This window comes from Arvicola amphibius, chromosome 6, assembly GCF_903992535.2.
Source record: "Arvicola amphibius chromosome 6, mArvAmp1.2, whole genome shotgun sequence".
NCBI lineage: Eukaryota > Metazoa > Chordata > Mammalia > Rodentia > Cricetidae > Arvicola > Arvicola amphibius.
In genome coordinates this window covers 151,452,066-151,478,695 of record NC_052052.2, presented here as the reverse complement: position 1 = coordinate 151,478,695, position 26,630 = coordinate 151,452,066, and the positions used below count along the sequence as shown (strand labels likewise).

The following is a 26,630-nucleotide window of genomic DNA, read 5'->3' as shown; positions in this document are numbered from 1 at the left end:
ATCTCACTAAATTTATTATGTTGAACATCCTATCACTCAATTATTACAACAAAATGTACAAAATTTGTAGTATAGATTGTTATTCTGAATATTATTCTGAATAAAGTTAATTTTTCAAAATAAAGTTCCAAGGCCAGGCGGTGGTGGCGCACACCTTTAATCCCAGCACTTGGAGAACAGAGGCAGGTGGATCTTTTTGAGTTCGAGGCCAGCCTGGTCTACAAGAGCTAGTTCCAGGACAGGCTCCAAAGCCACAGAGAAGCCCTGTCTCAAAAAACCAAAAATCAAACCAAACCAAAAAACACAAAATAAAGTTCCAAAAAGAAGTAGTACCTAAAATTCCTTGAAATCTCTACCCATTGCTAAAATAAATATTGTTCCCCTTTTACCCTCCCCCCACCCCATCTCTCTTTTATTCTAAAGTCAAGACGTGACAAGTTGATTGGCATTTTTACTCTCATTTCTATTTCTGGCCAAGAATAAAAGTTTCCAGTTACAATTCATTATTAAGCAAAATTAGGGTAGGAACTCAAGGCAAAAACGCAATACAAAAACCAGATGTTCACTGCTCGCTGGCTCACTGGCTTTAGCAAACTATCTTACAAAGCATACCCACTCTTAGGGAATGGTAATGCCATAGACAGTCTCAAAAGCCATCTGATCTAAGCAATTCCTCCATAGGGGCTTTCTTCTGAGATGGGTCAAGTTGTCAATTTAAAGCTAGGAGATTTGGGTGTTTTGTTTGTTTTTGAGACTGGATGGAACTCCTGTAGTCCGGGCTAGCCTCAAACTCCCTATGTAGCTGAGGCTAGTTTGAACTCCTGATCTTTCCTTCAACTCTCAAGTACTTGCGACTACAGCATGTAACACGATGTCCAGCTTTTAAATTATTTTCAAATGTTTTCCAGACAATATTCATCATCTATTTTACACAGGGTAGGGAGCACAAGCTGAGATAGGGCCCCATCATGCAGTTCTGATTACTACTAGGGCTACAGATTCTTGTTTTGTTTTTTTTTTCCTAAATATTTATTTATTTATTATGTATACAATATTCTGCATGTATGCCTGCACGCCAGAAGAGGGCACCAGACCCCATTACAGATGGTTGTGAGCCACCATGTGGTTGCCGGGAATTGAACTCAGGACCTTTGGAAGAGCAGGCAATGCTCTTAACCTCTGAGCCATCTCTCCAGCCCTCTTGTTTTGTTTTTTGAGACAGGGTTGCTCAGTAGCTATGGAGCCAGTCCTGGAACTCACTTTGTAGACCAGGCTGGCCTCAAACTCAGAGATTCACCTGCTTCTGCCTCCTGAGAGCTGATATTAAAGGTATTCGACACTACCGCTGAGCTCTTATTTATCTTTTTAAAACGGTAAAATACTTCTGTCACATATAATGGTATTTGTCCAGGAAAAGGAAGCTATTGAACTCTATCCTTTCCCTGTCTCATCTTCATAAGTTTTGTTTGGTTTTGCTTTTTGTATTTTGACACAGGGACTCAGGTTTAGGACAGGCTGGCTTTGAACTTGTGGCACTCTTCTCCCTTAGCATCCCAAGTGCTGAGATTTAGGCATAAGCTACTGCACCCAGTTGCTATCACAAATTTGATAGGCCTCTATAAACTAGACAAACACACTGAAAATTCCAATAAACAAGGTCAACATTGAGCCTATGTAAAGTCTTACTCAAGACTGAGTGAGAGATTTTGTTAGCATGTACACAGAGTTCCTTTATAAAAGTAGACTCTAATTTCAATGGCAACAGGTTTGCCATGGAAAGGACAGCTAGGGTGGAGTTTAGAGAAGTGCTGACTGGGCGCAGCTCACTCTCCTGCATCGCTTACACGAGTGTATGACGTAACAACTACAAAGCACAACTTAGATCCGAGAGGTGGTGACCCAGTAGGAGGGCAATAAACAATTTATGCTCCCAATTCTAAAAAGAAGAAAAATCATTTTAAGGCTACTAACCATAGGATGCTAAACTGCCAAAACTGTACACTAATAAAGGGCAGAGTTAACAAATTACAGCAAGCTATAAGAAAAATAGTGTAAAATTTAATAAGGCTATTATTACTAGTATGACAGCAAAAATCATGAGACAAATCTGAAAAACAGATTGATTGTTGAAGGATACAGCTGGAAGGAATATCAACCTTTAGTGCTTTTTAAATGCTGAATTATGCCAATATGTTACCATATTTCATCTTTCAAAAGTTTGAGGATTGATCTGGAGAGATGGCTCAGAGGTTAAGAGCATTGCCTTCTCTTCCAGAGGTCCTGAGTTCAATTCCCAGCAGCCACATAGTGGCTCACAACCATCTATAATGAGATCTGATGCCCTCTTCTGGTCTGATGGCATACATGCAGACAGAACACTATATACATAATAAATAAATCTTTTTAAAAAAGTTTGAGGATTGAAGATTTATTTATCTCAATTGACAATGCGATTGCCTAGCACTGAGTTCAACCCCCCGCACCACAAAAACTTAGGTATGGTGGCAATTCCTGTAATTTTGAGACTCAAAGATTAAAATTTCAAGGCCATTCTTAGCTATATGAAAAGTCTGAAGTCGGCTTAGGCTACATGATGCCATGACTCAACAACAAAAACACTTAAATTCGGCAAAACCAAAAATTATATGTAATCATAAAATATGACACTGAAATACTAATAAACAAAATACTCTTATAAATAAACTCCTGTTTCTTAGTCATTTAAAAATATACAGGAAAGGATTATTTCTAGTGCCCCTGTGACTTTATTTGCTGACAATGCAATGAAACGAGGTAAGAACATTGGGGGAAAAGTTTCTGAGTGGGGTAATAGCCAAGGACGGATGGTACAGAAGGCTAATTAACATTGCCAGAAGCTTCAAATGAAAAATTCTAGCCAAAGCCAAAGAAATGTAGGCCACATCAAGACAGACTTAAACTAAATATAAAGCTAAATGTAGAGCAGTTACAGCCTAGCCGGTTCCAGCCTCAACCCCAGAATCAGATTGAGTTCAGCCCAACATTAAAGTTGTTCCATGGTTTTGTTAAGTTCCTCTATAACTCCTCCCATTCCACACCTTTTCTGATGGCTGATGTCCACACAAGCAAAAAACAAACAACAAGCAGCTGGAAAGGCCAGGAAGGAGAGGGGGACGAAGCATGAAGGCTAGACTAAAAGTTGCCAGGAGAGTGGTCCAGAACTTCTGGCTCACTATGGGTGTCCCAAAGTACTTCTCCAAGGGCCCCTGGGTTCTCCAGCCTCCAGCTACCATTATGACAGAGGCAGAAGAGGACTTTCAGCCTGTTTCTTTCCTAGCAGAGATCATTACCATGTGCAAGGATATAACATTCAACACAACAAAAGAAGAAAAAAAGATAAAATAATTGAATGAGTTTATATCACAAGATCAGTATTACTGAGATTAAAAACTCTCTTACTTTTAGGATGTGGCAGTGCATATCTATGAAATTCAGTGCTTAGTGGAGAAAGAAGAATAAAAATTCAAGGTCTCTTTCCACTAAGTGAGGGCAGCATGGACTACATGAGACCCTGCCTTAAACAAACAAAATCCTGGACAGGAGAGTTGGGTCATGGTGTAAGGGTGCTTGCTGCCAAACTTGAAAAGCTGAAATCTATCCCTGGCCCCACAAGGTGGGAGGGATGAAAAGACTCTACCAAGCTGTCCTCCTGACCTCATTTGTGTTGCACATGCCTAAACACACATTACAACCAGCACACACAAATTCCATGCAAAATTTCTTTAAAGAATGTTTTAAAAAATTCCATTAAAAATAAACAAAACCCCAGAAAGATCTTCTTGTCAACAAAGAAAAAGAGCTGATTCTAACTAATCATTCCTTTTTAAATTATGCTTAAGCTGAAGTATAACTGAAGGGAACAAACACATAAAAAAAAAAAAAAAAAAAAAACACAAGCCAGACCAACTCCTGCTATATACACTAAATATCTAAACCTCCACTTTGAGCATGTGAGTTTACCTTCCCTAGTAGAAACCAATTTTGAACAGCAATGTACTTGATCAAGAACTAGAAGTAACCTGGGTAGTGGGTGCACACACCTTTAATTCCAGCACCTGGGAGGCAGAGGCAGGCAGATCTCTGAGTCTGAGGCCAGCCTGGTCTATTGAGCAAGTTCAAAGACAGGGACAGATGGACGGAAGGAAGGGGAAAAAAAATAGAAAAAGAAAGAACCAGAAGTAATAATCTGGAACGAGAAGTAAATCTACCATAAGCTTGCCTTTAAAAAAAAAAAACAGAAAGAATGAAAAGAAAGAAAGAAGGTCTGGAGAGATGGCTCAGAGGTTAAGAGCACTGGCTGCTCTTCCAGAGGTCCTGAGTTCAATTCCTGCAACCATATGGTCATAACCATCTATAATGAGATCTGGTGCCCTCTTCTGGCATGTAGGCAGAACACTGCACACATAACAACCCTAAAAGAGAAAGAGAAGAAAAAGAAATACTTGGGGGTGGGAGGGTGGGGTTTGGGAACATGCCTCCATTTCCATCACTTTGGAGGATTTTTAGTTGGAGGGTAACTTGAGCTACATAGTAAGCAAGACACACACTTCCTACTTCAGACTACCAAAAAAAAAAAAAAAAACAAACAAACAAAAACAAAACAAAACAAAAAACCCGGGAATACAGCTCACCAGTAGAACACAGATTTGTATTCAGTCACTAACAGCACCAACAAAACAAAACCAGGCATAATGGCACAGACTCAATCCCAGCTACTCCAGAGATCCAGAGACAAAGGCAGAATCTGGACCACAAGTTCAAGGCCTGCCAAGATACTGTACAGTAAGTTCAGTTCCAGTCTAAACAACTTAATGAGACCCTTTCTCAATATAAAAAGTCAAAAAATGGCTGAGGATATAGCCCAGATATAGAGTTCACCTAGCATATATGAGGCCCTAAACTTAATACCCATTAAGACAAAAACAACTCACTCCATGAGGCCATTACTACCTCAATACTAAAACTAGACAAAGATTATCACAAAAAAAGCAAACCAAACCTAGCAATTAAAAAAAAAATACTATATACCACAACCAAGTGCAAGTGACACTAACCCTAAGACTACAAAGCACGTTTAATACACACTGGTAGATAAAGGGAGGAAAGAACCAAATAAGCGCCAAACTGTCTGACAAATTAATGAAGTATAGAATGATGGTTAATCTTAATTGTAATTTTATTAAATAGAAGAACCATGGAGATCAGGTAAGAAGAGTGCTGGCTTTATTGGCACATGCACACGCAGGGCTGGGAGGGTGCGTTTCCAGAAAGGAAAAACTAGAGAAAAGAGACCAACCTGAATGTGGATGGCACGACACAAAAGGCTGGTTAACCAGCAGGAGGAAGAAACCAGTTAGCTTAGACATGGCTCTCTATTTCTTGTCTGCCATGATGTGAGCTGTTCTGCTCTGTAACAGAACAGCTGTCCTCACCACCATGGACAGAAAGCTCTAAAAGCTTTAAGTCAAAACAATGAGAAACTTACTAACACACAGGGGTAAGAGGGAATTCCTCAATGTCAAAATCACCACTAAAACAGTGATATAATGAAAACACCAAATGGTTTTCTGACAATTGGGAATGTCTGTTGCTCTTTCGACATCTGTGCATCATCACTACATTTGCAGATATGTGCACTGAAAATCTATCTGAACTAATGAACAAGTTAAACAAATTTTAATATCAATATGCTAGGCTGTGAAGCTGGCTCATGCTCTTCCAGAGGACCCAAGTTTGATTCCCAGTACCCACATGGTGGCTCACAACCATCTGTGATTCTGCAGGCACAGTACACATTATAAAGATGTATAGGCAAAAAAATCTATACACATAAAAAATAATTTTTTTAAAAAAAATTAATATACAAAATCAACTATATTTATGAATAAGCAATCTGATGAAACCTGAAATACAGTTTTATTTTAATAGAATAAAAAGTATTTAGGGTCAGCATGGCTCAATGGATGTGGGTACTGATGACCTGAGTTAAACCCTGGAACCTACATAAAGTAGGAGAAAATCAACTCCGACAAATTGGTCTATAACTTCTAAAATGTACATGCATACACACATAAACATGTCAATAAATAAATGTTAAAATTAAGCTGTGGACACATTAGCAAATGTATGAGACTTATAAACTGAAAATTACAAAACAATATTGAAAGAAATGAAAGTACAACTTAGATGTTATTCCATATTGATAGACTGAAAGCCAGAACAGAGCAACACTGCCTGAAGTAGCCTATAACTTTCAACACATTCTCTATGAAAATTCTAAGGGAGGACACTGAAGAAATTAACAAATCTAATATGAAATACAGAAGATCCATAGAAGTCTAAATCATCTTGGAAAAGTACAAATTTTAAACATTCACATTCTAATTTCAAAGATAAAGCAATTAAACACTAGCAAACTACTGTTCTAAGAACTATGATATGGATAACTTCTTCTGAGATGGACACTGGAAGTGGAGAAAATGGGGAAGAAATACTCCTGAGGCTGACCAGCCTACCTAAACTGCTGAGCTCCAGGTTCACTGAGACATCCTAGCTCAAAAAGGTGGCGATCAACTGAAGACACCTGATGTCACCCTTACATATTTGCTGCTAATTTTTTTAAAAAAAAAAAAAACAACATGTGTCAACAAGACCACAGAATAAAAAAAAAAATACTTTTTCTAAGGGAACAGGGTCACTCTGTAGCCCAAGCTGTCTCCAAACACTCAGTCATCATCCTGATTTATTTTAGCAAGTGCTAGGATTATAAGCATGAACTACCACACACAGCTAGTAACAAGTCTTTTCAATACTATAACTGAGTCAAAAAGATACCAACATGTAAAGGAGTAACGTTGAGTAGCTTAACTCATACCATTATTTTAAAAACATTGCATTAAAGGCTCTAGAAAAAAAAGATTTTATCAAATTTTTTAAAAATTTTGTACTTTAACCCTGTCTCGAAAAACCAAAAAAAAAAAAAAAAAAATTTTGTACTTTAAAAGGTTATGATCAAGGTCAGGCAATAGTTCCCAGCACTTGGGAGGCGAGGCAGGTAGTTCTCAATGAGTTCAAAGTCAGCCTGGTCTGCAAGGTTCCAGGACATCCAGGACTGGGAAACCCTGTCTCGAAAAACAAGAAAACAAATCACAACAAAACACCAAAAAAGGTTATGATCAAGAAAGCATAAATACAGCCCAAAGATCAGTTCAGAATACTTGTGCATCATATGTACTACTAATATCTAGAACGAGGAATGCTTACAATTGAAAGACAAAGAGCTCAATTACAATCATGAGAAGGCTCAAGGGTAGAACGCTCATCTAGCATGCACTAGGACCTTGGTTTATCCCCAAGACCACAAAAGAAAACATAGCAATAATATAACCAAAAACTAGATAAGACATTTTTCCAACAAAAGTATGTATGTATGTATGTATGTATGTATGTATGTATGATGTACACACACACACACAACCAAATAAGTACATGAAAAATACACAAATCACTAATCATGAAATTTTTTTTTTGTATTTTTGCAATTTCAGACCACTCCATACTCACTAGAACGGCTACAACCAAATAAGTGCTAATGGGTATCTGGAGAAACAGAAAAACTCTCATAATGCTACTGGGAACATAAAATTAGATAAAAAGCAACTTTTCTAGTAATTCCTGAAAGGTCTAAACACAAAATTACTAAATCACTTAGCAATTCCATTCCTAGGTATATAAAGTCCTAAGTGTAATCCACCAACCGATGAAAATAAAATTAATAAACCCACACAATGTAATATTGTTAGCACTAAAGACTTAAAATAAGAGAACAGTTCTTAAAAACCAGAATAAGCGGCCTTGTTACTCCCAGAAATGCTAACACTTACGGTAACTCTATAAACATTGCAATCCCAGGGATAATCATAATATAAAGGGTAAGAAGAACCTTTTACTTTCTCAGATACTTCCACTCACCAAACCAGTTCAGCTCAGATCCACTGGCAGCTTCAGTTTGTGAGGTAGAGAAAGACCAGGGCTGGAGAATGGGGGTGGAATATGACCCAATATAAAACAAAGGAGGGGGAAATTTCTCCACATATGAACTCCAAAAAGCACATAAAACCCAATAAAGAATTCATTGTCTAAGAAACTCAATTGTCTATAACGTAATAAACAATTAAAAATAAAATTCAATCAATGCATGAGCAAAATTAAAATATCACAGGGAAATTCCAAACAGCAAAAACTCTGAGGTGAGAGAACAGAACTGAAATGAAAAATTTTTTCTTCCCTGGCTGTCCTGAAACTCACTCTGTAGACCAGGCTGGCCTCAAATTCAGAGACCTGTCTGCCTCTGCCTCACCAGTGCTGGTGTTAAAAGCTTGCACCACCACCGCCCAGCCTGAAATTAAATTTACTAGAGGACTAAAACAGAACTAGAGGAATTCAACAGAAAATGTGATCAAGTAGAAAAAAGAAAACTGGCAAACGCCAAAGAGAATTCCAAGGGCTGGGAGTCCAGCTCTTAGCAAATACTGGGGGGCCCAGTGTTTGCTGCCCAGCACCTACCACATCCTGTGCTTTCTTTTCTTACTGCTGTAAGAAAACACAACAACAAAAAGATTTAAGGGAAGAGCTTTAAAATACTTGCAGTTCAAGGCAGCAGGAGCTGAAGCAGTTAGCTACATTCCATCCAGTCAGAAGAGAGAGATGGATCAATGTACGCAGGGAAGGGCTGAGCTTGCTCTCTTTACCTTTACCGCCCAGGTCCCAGAGTCTTCCTTCTCATGCCAATTAAAGTAATTAAGGAAATCCCGCACAGGCACGTTCAGAAGCCCATCTCCCACGTGATTGTAGATCTTGCTAAATTTAAAACACTTAACCATTGCACCCTTCCAAAAGCAAAAAAAACAACCAAACAAAAAACCACCCAGGTAATTAAAAACTATGCACTCAAAAGAATAAAAAAAAAAAGGTGTGAATAAAATATAAAAACAAGAAATCACCAAGTGCACCAATAGACTACATCATGTTTCAAGAAAAAAAGGAACAGAAGGTTGCTTGAAAAGACTTCCCAAACCTGAGAGGAAGACACAGAAATTCAAGTTCAAAGGACTCCAAAAAAGACTGGAAGTTGCCTAGCATCTATAAAGGTCCAGAATATAGAAGACCATACTGTGATACATCAAAATTGTTGAAAATCAAAGAACACAGAGAATATTAAAGCCACCAAGAAAATCAACTAATCACATACAAGGGAACTCCCGTTATATTTTTCACAGATTTCTTAAATCTTACATACTAGATGGAAATAAATACATTCAAAGTGCTGAAGAGAAAACTGCAAGCCAATATTTATCCAGCAAAACTTCCCTTCAAAACTGAAGGAGAAGCTGGGCAATAATGGCACGTGCCTTTCATCTCAGTGCTTGGGAAGAGGCAAATTGAGTTTGAGGCAAGCCTGGTCTACAAAGTGAGTTCCAGGGCAGCAGAACTGTTACACAGAGAAACCCTGTCTTGAAAAAAACAAACAAAACTGGCAGGAGAGATGGCTCAGTGGATAAGAGCACTAGCCAGAGGTCCTGAGTTCAATTCCCAGCAACCACATGGTGGCTCACAATGATCCATAATGAGATCCAGCCACCATGGAAAGAAAACAGAAATCAATGACAGTAAAAAATCAGAAAAATGTATACACATATGGTAATAAAACTGTATTCTAAAATGACCAATCGGTCAAAGAAAAAATTATCAGAAAAAAATTAGGGAAATTAAGACTGTTGAGGCAAATGAAAATACTGGAGACTGAAACATGATATTCAGCAAAATTAATACTGAAGATAATTATATTATTAACTACATATGGTTTTTGTTTGCTTGTTTTAAAAGCCTGCTCTGGGACTGGAGAGATGGCTCAGCAGTTAACAGACATACTGTGCACACGTGTGTGCACGCACATGCACACAATTTTTTTTATCTTTAAAAAAAGGGGGGGGGTGGGAGGAAATCAGGCTTAGTAACATACATCTTCAATAACCCCAGTACTGAGAAAATATAGGCAGGAAGGAATATCTAACTACAAGCTGAGGGCCATCATAGCAAATTCAAGGATAACCTAAAATATGAGAAATATGCAAAAAACTTAATCCAAGGTCATCAGAAGAAAAAAAGTACAGCAGAATAAATAAAACTCAGTGTAGAGAATACAACAACAAAAATCAGAAGCTAGGAATGTGTACTGGTATTTATCTGTATTTTAATAAATAAAGCTTATTTGATGATCAGAGTGCAAAGCTAAGCCACTAGAGGCCAGGGAGTGGTGGCCTTTAATTCCAGGACTCCAGAGACAGAGGCAGATGGATCTCCATCTCCGTGAGTTCAAGGCTACCCTGGGCTACACAAAATCAATCCAGAAACAGATCCAAGTGGTGGTGCCTCACACCTTTAATCCCAGCACTAGGGAGGTGGAGACAGGAGCTATATGGCTGGGCAGAGAGAGAAATATAATGGGTAAGAGACAGGAACTCACTGGAGTGTGGAGTCTGAGGTTTGGTGGAGACACAATGCAGTCTAGGCAGTCTGAGATTGGTAGAGGTAAGAGGTCTCTCTAGTGGCTTACTGCTCTGCCTCTCTGATCTTCAGCTATAACCCCAGGGGTTTTCGTGCTATAGGTATGTACATCAGTTAAGCCTTGTCAAGGATATAGTAAGGTCTTAGGCTAAATCTCTAATATAAAAAAGGAAAATACTGGGCTGGAGAAATGGCTCAGCGGTTAAGAGCATTGCCTGCTCTTCCAAAGGTCCTGAGTTCAATTCCCAGCAACCACATGGTGGCTCACAACCATCTGTAATGAGGTCTGGAACCCTCTTCTGGCCTGCAGGCACACAAGCAGACATAATAAATAAATAAATAATATTTAAATAAAAAAGGAAAATACTGGGCTGGAGAGATGGCTTAGCGGTTAAGAGCACTGACTCTTCTTCCAGAGGTCCTGAGTTCAATTCCCAGCAACCACATGGTGGCTCACAACCATCTATAATGAGATCTGGTGCCCTCTTCAGGGGTGCAGGTACACATGCAGGCAAAGTATTGTATTTAAAATAAATAAACAAACAAACAAATAAATAAAAATACTAAGTACCAAGTGGAAAAGTTTTGAAAATTTTTGTATTTACTTTTTGATATTATAATTACATCGTTTCCCATGGACTCTTTTTTTTTTTACTGTTGTTTATACATATATTTAATTTTAAAAATTGAATCAAGTAGGGGGAGCACACAAGTTATGTGCATATGAGTGCAGATGCCTGCAGTACCAGGAGAGCTTTATACTCCCTGTAGCTGAAGGACCAAGCAGTTATGATCTGTTCTACATGCCTGCTGGGATCCTAACTCAGGTCCTCTGTAATAGGTATTTTGAAGATCCCCAACACTTTGCAAGAACAATATGCACTCTTTATTGCTGAACAATCCCCTCCAGGTCTTCAGGCTGAAGTTTTAAAAAGAAAAATATATACATACTACAAGCTCTGACAATATGGGGGGGGGGGAGGACTTAAATCTTAAAGAGACATTACAACTGAAATCATTTAGAACTGTACACCAACAAACTGGATGGACAATCTGGAAGAATGGATTCAATTCCTTGAAACAATTCAATGAGACTAAATGAAATGAGTCATTTCAAAACAAATCTAAACAAAGGAGAGCTTATGCCTTTGACTCCAGCACTTGGGAGGCAGAGGTCTACAGAGCTATCTCTAGGACAACCGGTAATGACGCTCACCTTCAAGCCCAGCACTTGGAGAACACAGGCAGGTGGATCTCTGTGAGTTCGAGGTCAGCCTGGTCTACAAGAGCTAGTTCCAGGACAGGCTCCAAAGCTACAGAGAAATCCTGTCTCAAAAAACCGTAAAAGGAAAAGAAAAGAACATCTAAAACAGACATAATAAGATTGAATAATCAAGCCGGGAGGTGGTGGCACACGCCTTTAATCCCAGCACTTGGGAAGCAGAGACAGGTGGATCTCTCTGTGAGTTTGAGGCCAGCCTGGGCTACAAGAGTGAGTTCCAGGAAGGCTCAAAAGCTACAGTGAAACCCCGTCTCGAAAAACAAAAAACAAACAAACAAACAAACAAAATTTAATAATCAAAAAACTTTCCAGGACTGGAGAAACTGCTCAGCTGGTATGAGTACTGGCTGTTCTTCCAGAGGACCCGTGCAAGCTTGGCAGCATACAACAGAAGAACTGACACCCTCTTCTAACCTCTGTTGAGCACCATACTGCGAGCAAAACCACATAGCCGGTGGTGGTGGCTCAGGCCTTTAATCCCAGCACCCAGGAGGTAGAGAGAGACAGATCTCTGTAAATTCAAGGTCAGCCTGGTCTACAAAGTGAGTTCCAGGACTGGCTCCAGAGCTACTGAAAAACCCTGTCTCAAAAAACAACAACTACTATGAAAAGAAAAGAAGAGAAGAGAAGAGAAGAGAAGAGAAGAGAAGAGAAGAGAAGAGAAGAGAAGAGAAGAGAAGAGAAGAGAAGGAAAGAAGGAAGGAAGGAAAGAGAGAGAGAGAAAGAGAGAAAGAAAGAGAGAGAGAGAGAAAAAAGAGAGAAAGAGAGAAAACCCCAGGCTGGAGAGATGGCTCAGTGGTTAAGAGCACTGCTCTTCCAGAGGTCCTGAGTTCAATTCCCAGCAACCACATGGTGGCTCACAACCACCTAAAATGAGATCTGGTGCCCTCTTCTGGCCTACAGGCAGGATACTGTATAAATAAATAAATCTTAAAAAAAGTAAAAAGAAAAAACCCATACACATAAATTAAAAGCAAAACAAATTTCCAAAAGGGCTGGGGAGATGACTCAGCAGTTAAGAGCATGTACATACAACTCTTCCAGAGAACCCAAATTCAATTCCCAACACACTATAGAGACCTGCACTCATGTGCATATCCCCCCATAATTAAAAATAATAAAAATAAAATTTAAGAACAACAGCAAAGCCCAGGAAGCCCATGGTTTACTAGAACGTTTCCCTCAAAGCAGTCCCAAGCAGTCCAGCATTCTCAAATTCTTTCAAAGCTGGGAATCTACAATCCCAGCACACAGGAAGCTAAAGTAAGATGATCTCAATGGAAAAAGTATGGTTTCTTCAACAAATGATTTTTGGAGCACTGAATATCCACATCAAAAGAATTCAGAGACGTTGACTTCGCCCATACAAAAAAAATTAGCAACAACAAAACAAAATAGGTAGAAGAAGTAAGACAACAAAACTCCTAAAATACAGGAAAGAATGTTACCACACTGGGATGGATACTTTCTTGGCTACAACACCTAATAAAAACTATTAAAAGCAAAAACAGTAGAAATCATTATGTGAGACATTAAACTTCTCTGAAAAAATTTGGCTGGCATGGTGGTGCTCCTTTAATTCCCAACCTGGGATCTCTTGAGTTTGAGGCAGCCTGGGCTACAAACCAAGTTCCAAAACACCCTGTCTCAAAACAGAAACTTAAGACAGCAGAGTGGAAAGGTAGCCCATGGCATAGGATATCTTAGCACGCCTCTCTTAGCACCTCTCAATTACCTCCTGGGTCCCAAAATGTCAGTCAACATTATAAGACAACAAGCGAGAAACGGGAGGGAAGATTGTTTTTCTTTTGAAAAAAAAAAAAAAAAAAAGTCTTCTGATTAAACACACACACACACACACACACACACACACACACAAACCAATGAGGCAACTACTGACTAGCATGCATGAGGTCTTAAACTCAACCCCCAAAGGTAGCAAAACAAAACAAAAAGTCTGAAAATACAGACACACCAGGATTAAATTTCAGTCTTTTTCAAACTGTTTCTTACTCTATCATAAAAACAACATTATCAACAAATTCTCTAATCATTTACCACCAGATACATCCTTACCTGGCTCAGGGAGCTTGGTCTGTGCTGTCAAATTGGGAATTCCTGTCTCTTTTTCCACATCACCCATGCTAACACTGGATTTATCACAAACACTTAGTCGTGGCCCAACTGAATCTGAGTGGCCAACATGATTGGGATCTGCTGCTGAGTCCTCAAGTATGCTTGTGGGAGGAGCTCTTGGTTCCAAGTAGTCATCCCGCCCCTTTGGCACAGAGTCACCAGGAAGCAAGGCTCCAAAGGCACCCTCAGAGTTTTCTTTCTCCCTAAATCTGTTAGTGCGTTTTCCAGGTTTAGGGCGCCTTTGGTTTAATCGCTGCCACCGCTTTTTAGGCACCACTTGACTAACACCATGGGGTCCATCATTCTCACCGTTCATTTCAGACCCCAGCTCTGGGCCTTTCCTGTTCTCAGAAGAGGGGTCTTTTTCAAGAATTTTATCAGGGTCAGATTGTTTAACCTTGCTATCAAAATGTACATCAGAAAAATGACCGTCTTCCTTTCTTAAATGGCCCATCTGCTGAAGAGGCTCTTCTTTACCAGGATCCTCAGCCCCACCCCTTGATGGGCCATTCACTAAGCTTCCACTTTCTTTGTCTCCCAGCAGGTTAGCGCCAATGCTCACGGCTGGAGGTCGGTTCAACTTTCTTTTCCTCTGGGTCTTTAAGGTTTTTGGGTTTATTGGGGGTTTTGCCATCTGGGCTGAAACTGCTTCTCTCAATTTGGATGATTGCTTTGCTCGGCCACAGTTACGCCTTGGAATACAGTTTGTGCGACTTCTACCACAAGCAGGGTCTCTTTTGTCAGAAGCTAAGCCAGGCAAAGAAGACAATTCTCCAGACAACGCAGAGTCACCCCCACTAGAATTCAGTCGGACAGCGTCTTGAGTACTATCTCCAGTTTTTTCAGAATTGTGTGTGGAACCTCCTAACAGCAAAACCTTTGATGTCCCTAAAGGGCTACTAGTAGAACAGTCCCCACGATCTGGAGTACGGTAGGAAGCCAGATTTTGAGCAGTCATCAACCGTTGCTCCTTAGTTTTACTATCATGCATGTCTTTCAGCATCATTAGCAATGTACTAAATTTGTAGTCTGGTTCAATAGGTATATGATTCTGACTAGAAGCAGAAGAAAACAGTAATGGCTTTGATGACTTTGATGTTCCAGAGTCGCTGGCATCCTCACTTAACGATCTGTAGGAGAGTTCCTTCAACTCTGACAGAACATGTTTCACCACCGCTGTCTCTATGTCACTTGAATCTCTGGTTTTCTCATGCATGTTATTCAGTAGTTTCCCACTTTTGGATATGCTGGCCAAAGGAGAGCCTTTGGTATCAGAAGAACAGCATTTCAAGTTGAGGTCCTCATTTGTAGCCGAGGATTCTGCATCAGCTGGGTTTTCTTTATGCTTGCATTTTATACTGCGGAACTTGGGTTGTCTGCTTTTTAAAGGTAACAGAGTTTGATTTAGAGCCCCACCCTTTGTCAAGGAGTTATCACTACAAATGCTTGGTGGTGCACTGAATTTTGAAGTAAGACTGTCATTTCTAAATTCCGGTTGGGGTTTAGGAACAGGAGTACAGACTTTAAGATCAGAAAGATCAACCTGAGACATCTCAGCAGTTCCAGGTTCCACTGTCTTGGCAGAATCCATTAAGAGATCTGTATGTGAATTAGTGATAAGGGACTTCTGTTTTTCTTTTACTCTGTTTGTGGCAGGATATTTAGAATACTTTGTTTCATTTTTGTGCATGGGTAAAGCATTCTCTGTCCTATCAAAAGCATCTGTAATCTCAACGACACGGTTATCAAATTCTGGGTTGTGTTCTATAGGATCCAGATCACTGCTCCCATCATCAGAAGTGGTACATACACTAATAGAATCACTTCGCTTTTCCTCATCACCAGCTCCAATATAGCAGAGCTGTACTTTTGAGCTGCACACCAGGCCTGGCTGGAGTTTCTTTTTCTCTACACAGTGCTTGGAGATCAAAGCCCTCTCAGACAAACCTGATAAAGAATCACAGTTTGAAGTCTCAAAATCTGCCGTACCAGCGCTCTGCACACACGAAGAAAGGAGGAAATTTCCTGGTGCAGTTTTAGACCCCGTGAGGCTGTTTGCTATCCTGGAAAGTTCATTTGAAGCCTGTTTATCAGACACACTACCAGAGATGAAGTCTAGACCAAGGTTCTCTGGAATTTTTCCTCTCCGTTCCTCTTTATGTGCTTCAAATGACAGGAGGCCCTTTTTCATACTAGTCCTTTTTATGTTATCAGAGCTTTTTCTAGCTCGAGACTTGTCACAGGGCTTTTCCTTTTCATCTGCAGAATGCTCAGAATCAAAAGCCAGAGACTTCAGGCAGCCATTAAGCAACAGGTCATGTTCCGATTCAGGGTCATTTGTGCAATCCTCAAATAGCATATCTTCTTCACTAGCCAAATTGATTGAACTGGTGACACTTTTTTGGTTCTTAGATCCTTTGGGAACATCATATTGCTCAGCAAGACCAACACTGGCTTCCCATTTGCTCAAAATTTTCTGAGGAACCTTAAAAAAGAAAAATAAGAATATCAATAATTCCAAAAAGAAAGGGGGGGAAGGAAAAACAGGGAGATAATAAGCATTTTAAATCATAAGCAACCTAGAACCTGTCCTTCAGGGTTGTTGTTCTTTTTCCATCCCTGAATCTCTATGATGTTATTTGGCAAAGTTCTACCTAACAGTTACTATTCACAAATAATTGATACTTGGAATGCTCCCCCAACGCATAAAACGTAAGGTCACTGGACAGGTAGCTTCCTCCTATAACGCACTACACTGACCATTTCACCAATTTCAGACATGACCACACATATATCTGTGCTTATGTGATCAAAGTAAATCAGGTTTCCAAAACAGGAAACCCCGAGTGAATTCTTCTAAAGATACGTAAAATAAATCTAGCCGGGCGGTGGTGGCGCACGCCTTTAATCCCAGCACTTGGGAGGCAGAGGCAGGCGGATCTCTGAGTTCGAAACCAGCCTGGTCTACAAGAGCTAGCTCCAGGACAGGCTCTAAGGCTGCAGAGAAACCCTGTCTCGAAAAACCAAAAAATAAATAAATAAATAAAAACTAAATAAATAAATAAATAAATAAATCTACACAGCTAGAATTCAACATAAAACCTGGTCTCTTCCCACAGCTGCCATGCAGGGGGGAACAGTGACAGTGTCAAAAGCAGTTAAACTCTTGCATCCTAACAACTGCATACACAAGTATTGTGAGAAGATAACCTTATATTAAGTATTTTATAATTCTAAACATTAGAATAGTTATAAAGTACAAGTTGCTATAGCATTTTAAGAGATGAAGACAGACAACTAGGCAGTGGTGGCACACAGCTTTAATCCCAGCACTCAAGAGGCAGAAGCAGGTAGATCTCTATGAGTCTGAGGCCAACACAGTCTACAGAGCAAGTTCCAGGACAGCCAGGGCCACACAGACAAACCTTGTCTCGAAGAAAAAAAAAAAAACACAACAATAAACAAAACCAACACCTTTTGGGTTGGATTTAGTGGCATGCCTCTAATCCTAGCACTCCAAGGCAAAGGTAGGTAGATAAGAGTATAAAGCCAATCTGGTCTATATATTGACTCAACAATTTCAGGACAGTAAGGGCTACACAGAGACCCTATCTCAAAAAGAAAAAAAAATTAGTTAAAGAGCAAGAAATGTTTATAAACCTAATGTGGTGTCACATGCCTGTGTTCTGAGCATTCTTGAAGACTGTGTGGCAAGAGACTGCCAAGTCTGAGACCTGCCTGGGCAACAAACAAAACAAAACAAACAAACAAAATAACCACTACACACACAAAGAGAAATGCTCATGATTAAAATATAGGTAGGTATGAAACTACAAAATTGAAAACTGGCAAAGAATAAAACTACGAAAAAGCTTTATCAAAGCTGGATGTTATGGGAACATTTCTCTAACTCCAGCACCTGGAGAGCCAGGGCAATTAGAATATTTTGTTTTTATTTTCCTGTCCAGTCCTAAAGATTAAAACAAAAAATGTATGCTTAGTAGGCAAGAGCTGTTCCAATGAGTAAGATCTTTAGCTCTAATTCTAATGACCATTTTCTTCTTTCATAAAAGATAGCCAAAAAGGTAGATAGAATTACTTCTCAAAAAACTTGGCATAAAGTTGTATGAAAACTATCCACAGCTAATCCCTTCAAAATATTTGACTTTCTAACTTTCTTCAGATAGCCTATTAACAAAAGGTCATAGGAAAGACCAATCTATATAATGCTGTTTCTTCCACTTCTTCCATAGCCAACCCATAAGAAGATAATTTCTGAGAGGTCCTTTGGCTTAGATTGTCTTTACCTTATGCCTATATCCTTTTTCTTTCTGTTTCCCTCTTCTCCTAAGGACAGGCAATTCTTCAAATTGATGCCTGCCTTCAAACATGACGATTGCTTTTCCAGCCACCCAGGCTTTTTCAGAAGGATCTCCAAAAGCCTCCACGTAGTATTCTCGATAGGGCCTCCTATTGGCGACTAGATAAGGACAAAAAAGAAAGTGTAATTACTTCAAAGATACTAGATTTCAAGATAACAGCCAAACCTCCTACTGCCATAGGAGCCTCTGGGACATTCAGATTGCTCAGCAGGTAAAGACACTTGGCACCAAACCTTACAAATTGAATTCAACTTGAGTTTGGTCTTTAGAAAGCACAGGATTAAAGAGCACTGAGTCCTGCAAGGAGTTAGAGCATTTGTTGAATATGTAAGGCCCAAAACAGATATATATCCAAGCCACGCTGAGTGGCTAGAGAGACGGCTCAGCTGTTCCAGAGGACCTAAGTTCAATTCTTAGCGCCCACATCAGGCAGCTCACAATCTCCTCTAATTCCAGTTTCAGGGAATCCAACACCCTCTTCTGCCTTCAGTGAGCATCCTCAAACACACATATGCACAAAAAAATTTTTGAAATGACTAAACATAGTTCAGCAGATCATGAAAGCTGTGCAGATCATGAAGAGGATCCGAGCACTCAAACCCTGGTGACTCCCAATTGCCTATAACTCCATCTCTGAGGAACCCAATGCTCTGATCTCCACAGACCTAGACACTCATTACCCCACTACCACCACACACACACAAACACATAATTAAATAAATCTCAAAAAAAAACCCACAAAAAAAACTTTAAAAAAAAAAATGTTGATTCCAGGACAGGAAACATGGCTCAGCCATTAAGAACATTGGCTGTTCTTCCAGAGGACCAAGATTTGATTTGTAGCATCCATGTGGTGGCTAACAACTATATCCCCAGTTCCAGGGGATCTGATACCCTTTTCTGGCTTCCACATAAAAAATACATCATAAAAAAATAGGTAGGCCAGGCACACAGTGCATACTTTTAATCTTAGTAGTTGGGAGGTAGAAGCTAGTCAATCTCTGTGAGTTAGAGGACAGCCTGGTTTACAGAGCCAGTTCCAAGTCAGCCAGGACTACAAAGTAAGACCTTATCTCAAAAACAACAAAATGAAAACCATGATGAACAAGGATGAGAAGTGTGGGTTCAATCTAAGAATGAACGATGAATAGCCCTGACGGAGGACGTGACTCAGTTGGCAAAGCTTATGCTTCATGTATGTATCCCTGAATTCAATCCCCAAGACCACCCCCCACACACACACACCGGGGTGTGGGGGACAGACACGAAGGGACTGGGGCATAACTTCAGTACAGTTAGCTTAGTAGTTCTTCAATTCCCAACACCACATACCTCCAGCACTTGGAAGGTAAAGGCACACAAGTGCCACAAGTTCAAAACCATTCTGGACGCCAAACAAAAAACAGCAAGTCAGAGAGATAAGCACCTAAGTCAAGTCGGCTGACCTGAGTTCAATCCTCAGGACCTATGTGGTAGAAAGAAGTTCCCACAGCTGTCCTATGACTGCCACACACACTGTACACACAGTGGCACATATACAATCTCTTACTAAAATATCTTTTCCCTGAGGTAAGGTCTTCCTAGGATTATCTTAAACTCAGTTTCCCCTGCCTTGGCATAAACAAAAGTGTTAGAATTTCTCAGAAGCCTACAACACCAGCATCCACATCCAGCACTAACTCCCAACTTCTACAGAGAGAACAATGACTGAAATAATTCAAACCACAAGAAGGTAGTGGCACATGCCTTTAGGCCCTGCACTAGAGCAGCAGACAGACAGGTCTCTGTGAGCTCAAGGTCAGCCTGGTCTACAGAGTGACAGCCAGGAGTACAAAGTGAAAACGTCTCAGAAAAAAGAAAGACCTTATCTAAAACTAAGTCAAGGGCTGGGTATGTGCTCTTGGGAGACAAAGGTAAGCAGATCTCTTTAAATGTAAAGCCAGCTTGGTCTATAGAAGACTTGCAGGCTAGCAGGAGCTACAGTGAAAGCCTGTCTCAAAGAAAAAGAAAAAAAAATTTTTTTAAATCCACCTAAATCAAGATTAGTGATATCTGCCTATAATCCAGAATTCACAGTAATTCTACACTACACAGTAATTCTGAGCTCAGTCTTGGCTACAAGATACTGTATCAAAAACAAGAGACGGCTCAGAGGTTAAGAGCACATACTGCTCCTGCAGAGAACTCAAGCTCAGTTCCCAGCACCCACTCTACAAGCCCAGCAGCCACCTGTAATTTTAGTTGCAGAACTCTGCCTTTCTATCTCACCCTCTGGCCCCACCAGTGCTGGTGTTAGAGAAGTTAGCACAGTGCCTGAACTTCTCTGGGTACTGAGGATTAAACTTCAGTCCTCCTGCTTTGAAAGGAAAGCACTTTACTTCCCATCCCCAGTCCCAAAATTTGTGTTTACTAAAACAATTTGAAATACTTAACCTAGGCCAAGTGGTGGTGGCACACGCCTTTAATTGCAGGACTCGGGAGGCAGAGGCAGGCGTATCTCTGTGAGTTCGAGGCCAACCTGGTCTACAGAGCGAGCTAGCTCCAGGACGGGCTCCGAAAGCTACAGAGAAACCCTGTCTCGAAAACCAAACGCAAAAAAAAAAACAAAAACAAAAACAAAAACAAGGGGCTGGAGAGATGGCTCAGTGATTAAGAGCACTGCCTGCTCTTCCAAAGGTCCTGAGTTTAATTTCCAACACCACATGGTGGCTCACAACCATCTGTAATGAGGTCTGGTGCCCCCTTCTGGACTTCAGGCATACACACAGAAAGAATATTGTATACATAATAAATAAATAAATAAATATTTAAAAACAAACAAAAACAAAAAAAGTAATACTTTGAGGGGAAAGAAAAATCACTCTTTTTATATACTGCACTTACACTACACTGTAATTTTTATACACCAACTAAGAACTGGCATAACTCTAACTGCTAAATCTAAGTATATAGTTTCATTACACTTAAATTTCCAGTAGGTTTGAAATTTTTCAAAGGAAAGTTGGAGGAAAGAACTGCACTGCTGGCTCAGGTAAAGCACTTGTGGTCAAGACTGGCCACCTGGATCCAATCATGAAGAAACAGCGAGGAGAGAGAAACATGACACCTCCAAGTCCTCTGACCTCCACACATGCCCCATGACATGTGTGCCTAATACATGTGCATACATGAATACACATACATAATTGTAAAATTAAGTGCTGCAACATCTCTCATGGGCTACTGGACAATGGTGGTAACATAAACAGTAAGCACACATAGAAAAAATGGAGCGATTACTGCAAATGTTCATTCAGTAAGGTCTTTTGAACTCAACTGATTATGGCTTGTCATGAACTACAATAACAAGAAAACAAAACTGAAAAAATAGAAATCTGGAGAAAGAAACAGGAACTAACTAGCCATGAGTTCATTTCTCTAAAATACAACAGAGATCTCAGACAATACTTTTTTGCGGGGTAGGGGTGTTTCGAGACAGAATTTCTCTGCTTAACAGTCCTGGCTGTTCTGAAACTTGCTGTGTAGACCAAGCTGGCCTCAAACTCACAGAGATCCACCTGCCTCTCTCTCTCCCAAGTACTGGGATTTAAGGCATGTGCTACGCTGCTGCCCAGCTAGAAAGTATGACTTTAAAGAGTTTTAACTCTTATACCCCTTCCCCCAATTCCCCCCCATGGTTTCTTTCTGCCAGTAAACATGCAGGCTCTTGGTTCTGATCAGAACTTTTTGTTGTTATTTTGTTTTGTTTGAGGTAGGATCTCAGACAGCCCAGACTGTCCTGAAACTCAGTATGTAATCAGGGATGGTCCTGAACTTCTGATCCCCGCCTCCTAACCCCTAAGTACAGACTTGTGCCATTTACTTAGTACTGAGGAGTATCCCGAGTGCTTCACTCATGCTAGGTGAGAACTCTACAAACTTGAGCACTACGGGCCCATAGAGTGAATTTTTAAAAATTATTTTCAAAATATTTATTAGTTTTCATAATAAACACATAGGTAAGACCTTACATTTCTTTACTCTATGAGAGGAAAACAACTAATTTTAACATTTCTAGACCAATATAAGATGCTAATTTCAGTACCATACCAACACAACAATTAAGAGTGAACTTTTGTTTTGTTTTGAGGCAAATGTAATTTTGGAACCTGTCCTGGAACTAGCTCCTGTAGACGAGGCTGGCCTTGAACTCACAGAGAACCGCCTACCTATGCCTCCCAAATGCTGGGATTAAAGGCAAGTGCTGGGATTAAAGGTGTACGCCACTACTGCCCAGTTTAGAGTGGAACTTCTTAAAAAGTTTTTTAAAACACTATCAAACTGACCCTCTTCAATGGCAGCACATTCATCCTAGACTATTACACAGAACTTTTTTATGAACATTACAGGCACTGAATGATTTGCTACCTTCAAACTCTCAGGAGCAAAAAACATGCCGCTTTCTGTTCCTAAAGCAAATCACTTCCACCCAAAGTAGCGGCATGTTTTATTCTAGGAGCTCTGCCATTAGGAGGACTTGTTGCTCTAACACAGAACTTGAGTTTGACTCCCAGCACCACATGGTAGCTTACAACCAGTCATGACTCCAGGTCCCAAGGATCCAGTGCCCTCTTCTGGCCTCCACAGGCACTTGGCATGAACATGGTACAAAACACATAAGAGGAAAATAAAAATAAATCCTATGAAAAAAAAAAACAAGCAAACAAAAAACCCTGTAGGGGCGGGCTGGGCTGCAGAGATGACTGCTCTTCAAGAAAATATAGGTTTAATTCCCAGCAACCACATCGGTTAACCACTGTAACACCAGATCTAGGAATTCCAACCCCTTGCATACATGTAGGCAAACCACCCACACACATAAAAATAAGTAAATCATAAAAATACCCAAACTGAGTCAGGTGCAAAGGTGCATAACTTTAATCCCAGCACTTGAAGGCAAAGGCAGATGGATCTCTGTGAGTTTGAGGCTAACCTGGTCTACATAGTGACTTCAAGGCCAGCGAAGGCTATATAGAGACCCTGTCTCAAAAAAGGAAAAAAGGTTTTCTTAAATAAAAACTTTAAACTATAAAATCAATCTCAGCAATCTCACTTTTCCTTTTTGGGGGTTGGAAGTGGGTGGGGATGTATTTGTTGGTCTTTGGGACAGTGTAATTCTGCAATAGAAGCAGGATAGTCACTAGTTTGAAGTCAAACTGGTCTACACAGCAAGTTCCAGACCAAGAATACATAACATCCTAGTCTTTTCAAAATATAAAAATAGGCATCTGCAGAGATGGCTAAACCATAAAGAGCACTTACTGCTCTTCTAGTACCAGACAGAGTTCGAGCCCCAGAACCTACAGCTCACAAATGCCTGTAACTCCAGCTCAAGGGATACAACGCTGCTGGCCTTGAGTACTTGCCCTCACTTACACATACATAACTACAAATTATAAAAATAAGTAAGTAAATCAAGTTTTAGACTTTAGCTTTAAGGAAAAATATCTTAGATAAACCAAGTGTGGTAGTTTGAATGTAATTCCCACACGGAGGAAGTGTGTCGCTGCTGTAAGGATGGGCTTTGCGGTCTCCTATGCTCAGGTTACACCTAGTTCAGTTCAATTCCTGTTGCGTTCAGATAAAGATGTAGAACTCTCAGCTCCTTCTCCAGCACCATGTCTGTCTGCATGTTGCCATGTCCCGCCATGATGATAATGAACTAAACCTCTGAAACTCTAAGCCACCCAATTAAATGTTTTCCTTTATAAGAAATGCCATGGTCATGAGGTCTCTTCACAGAAATAGAGACCCTGAGACACCAAGTAAGAAAAACAAATCACAATAATCAAAGAAAAATATTCCAAATCAAGATTCTGTCACACTTGTTGAGGCAGAGTCTCATGTACCCCATATTGGCCTCGAGCTCACTGTGCAGACAAAGAAAAGCTAGAAATCCTTAGTCTCCTGCTTCCAATACCCTAAAAGTCAGCAATTCTCAACCTATGGTTTATGACCCCTTTTGGGGTTGAATGACCCTTTCACAGGGGTCCCGGGCTAGATCATAACACCACATAAACTAGGTGGCACACACCTATATAATGCTCATGGAAGATAGAGGAAGATCAGATGATCAGTTCAAAGCCACCCTGGGATACATGAAATCCCATCTCCAACAAGTAAGAAGAGTGTAAAGGGGCTGGGAACACATATTAATTGATAAAGCTAAATTGCCATTTCCATTTTCCATTCTATACACACAGAATAGCTGAGAACTTTTATTTAAAACATAGTCTCAGGGCTGGATGAAGATGGCTCAGCAGTTAAAGAGCATTGGCTGCTCTTCCAAAGGTCCTGAGTTTAATTTCCAGCAAATATATGGTGACTCACAACCATCTATAATGAGATCTGATGACTTTTCTGTATACAGAATGCTGTATACATAGTAACAATAAAAAAATAACAACAAAACCATAGTCTCATTATATAGTTTTCCTCAAATTCATGACTCCTGCCTCAATCTTTCAAACCCTGAGATTAACAGGCAAGTACCAAACATGCCTAATCTAACAACTTTTAAATCTCAGAGTGCATAAACAAAAAAAAAACCTGAAAAGAGGAAATTTGTTAACAATTCATAACAATGAATTATTTATTGCTAAAGTAACAAAACTCCTGAATTACACTGAAAGCAGCTGCAAACCTATGATTACACATTGCATTTTATCACAAATTATCAGCTATAAATGATTACCTTTCATTTTTGAGTGTGTATTAATCAATGGATCGGCACAAATCCTGCAGGGCCACCATGGGCGTCTCTTGAATTTTGCCCAAATGAGATCTCCAACTTCATATTTCAGTGGTGTAGACCTTTTCTTCGGTTGACACTTTAGACAGACAAAACATGGGGAATCAGTAAGAATAGAAAACCTTCAAAGCATTACAATCCAACTAGAACTCTGAAAAGCCAATGCCTAAAAAATACAAAAGGAAAACCCAGCCAGACCTAGCAAGATGGCTCTATGGCACCTGCCACAAAGTCTGACAACTTTAATTTGATCCCTGGAACTCAGTGCCGAGAACAAACCCTCATATATTACCCTCTCCAAATTAGCTGTGGCACACAGCACCCACTCACATCTACAATAAATATTTCTAATGTTGATAGATTAAAAATCCAGCACAAATTGGCCTGAGTTAATTGTTCACAGTATAGTCTTTTAGAGTAATTTTCAATTAATATTCTATATTCTCATTAATATTCATAATGAAAAAGATCCTAAAAGTACACAGAATATGGTGGTACAAGTCTTTAACTCTAGTATTTGGGAGGCAGAGGTAAGCATAGATCTCTGGAAGTTCAAGGCCAGCCTGGTCCACATAGTTCCAGATAGCTAGGACTACATAGTGAGACTCAGTCTCAAACAAAACAAAATCAAATCCTAGAAGTATAGGTCATAGCCATACTATTATACTCATGCCAATGCACCCAACCCTAAATTATCCCCATGATATACAAGGAAGATATACTAAATACTACACAGCACAACTCGGAACAACATTCAAATAGAATATAGTATAAATATAAATGAAGCTCTTAGGAACTGTTTACTGCAGAAGCCCAGGCCACATCCTTTCTCCAAAAATAACATGCTTGATTGACCTGGTATCTAACTGCCCCATCCCAGCTCCCAGGTCCATGTCTCTAAACAGCACAAACTTCCTGCCTTCAGAGGAAACATTTTTTTCACAAGTCTGTGCTTTTATAATCTTGTAAAATACAAAAATATATTTTTATTAAATTAAAATTTACATATATGTATATATATATATAAATGTATACATCTTGTATAATACAAAAAAACACTAAGTATTTTGCAGAGGCCAAAGTACCTAGGCTACAAGGACTATGAGCAACCTCCTCTGTCTCGGCTTAAGTCAAGGAGACACAAAATAGTATCATTTTGCCCTGAGGGCCATGTCTTTCAAAATGCACTTAGAGAGCTCATCTGTCAGACTGCATTTTACTTCCTCCATGCCTGAAACTATCCACATGGAGCTCAAGTGGTCAAGAAAGGACTCACTGAAATAATTCAAGTGGGGAATAATGCCCCTACTCAAAAGATACCAAAGGATGTGGCTCAGTCCAATACGTAAATTATCTCTTAACCTTAAGATTGCTTTCACACGGGGCTGGAAAGGAAGCTCAATTAGGAGCATGCATACTCTTCCAGAGGACGGTA

The 26,630-nt window shown here is 39.9% G+C and overlaps 1 protein-coding gene across 9 annotated transcripts in view; it reads right to left on the bottom strand.

Annotated features, from left to right (window-relative positions):
• The window catches only part of Nsd1 (nuclear receptor binding SET domain protein 1), a 108,843-nt gene that overhangs the window by 60,184 nt on the left and 22,029 nt on the right, over positions 1–26,630 (bottom strand). For all 9 annotated transcript variants that reach the window (XM_038335593.1, XM_038335597.1, XM_038335592.1 and 6 more), the window contains 3 exons: positions 25,139–25,274; positions 18,331–18,503; positions 13,964–16,508 (listed from right to left, as the gene is read on the bottom strand). In XM_038335593.1, coding sequence (XP_038191521.1) covers positions 13,964–16,508; positions 18,331–18,503; positions 25,139–25,274 — 2,854 coding nt within the window. The remainder of the gene's footprint in view (positions 1–13,963; positions 16,509–18,330; positions 18,504–25,138; positions 25,275–26,630) is intronic.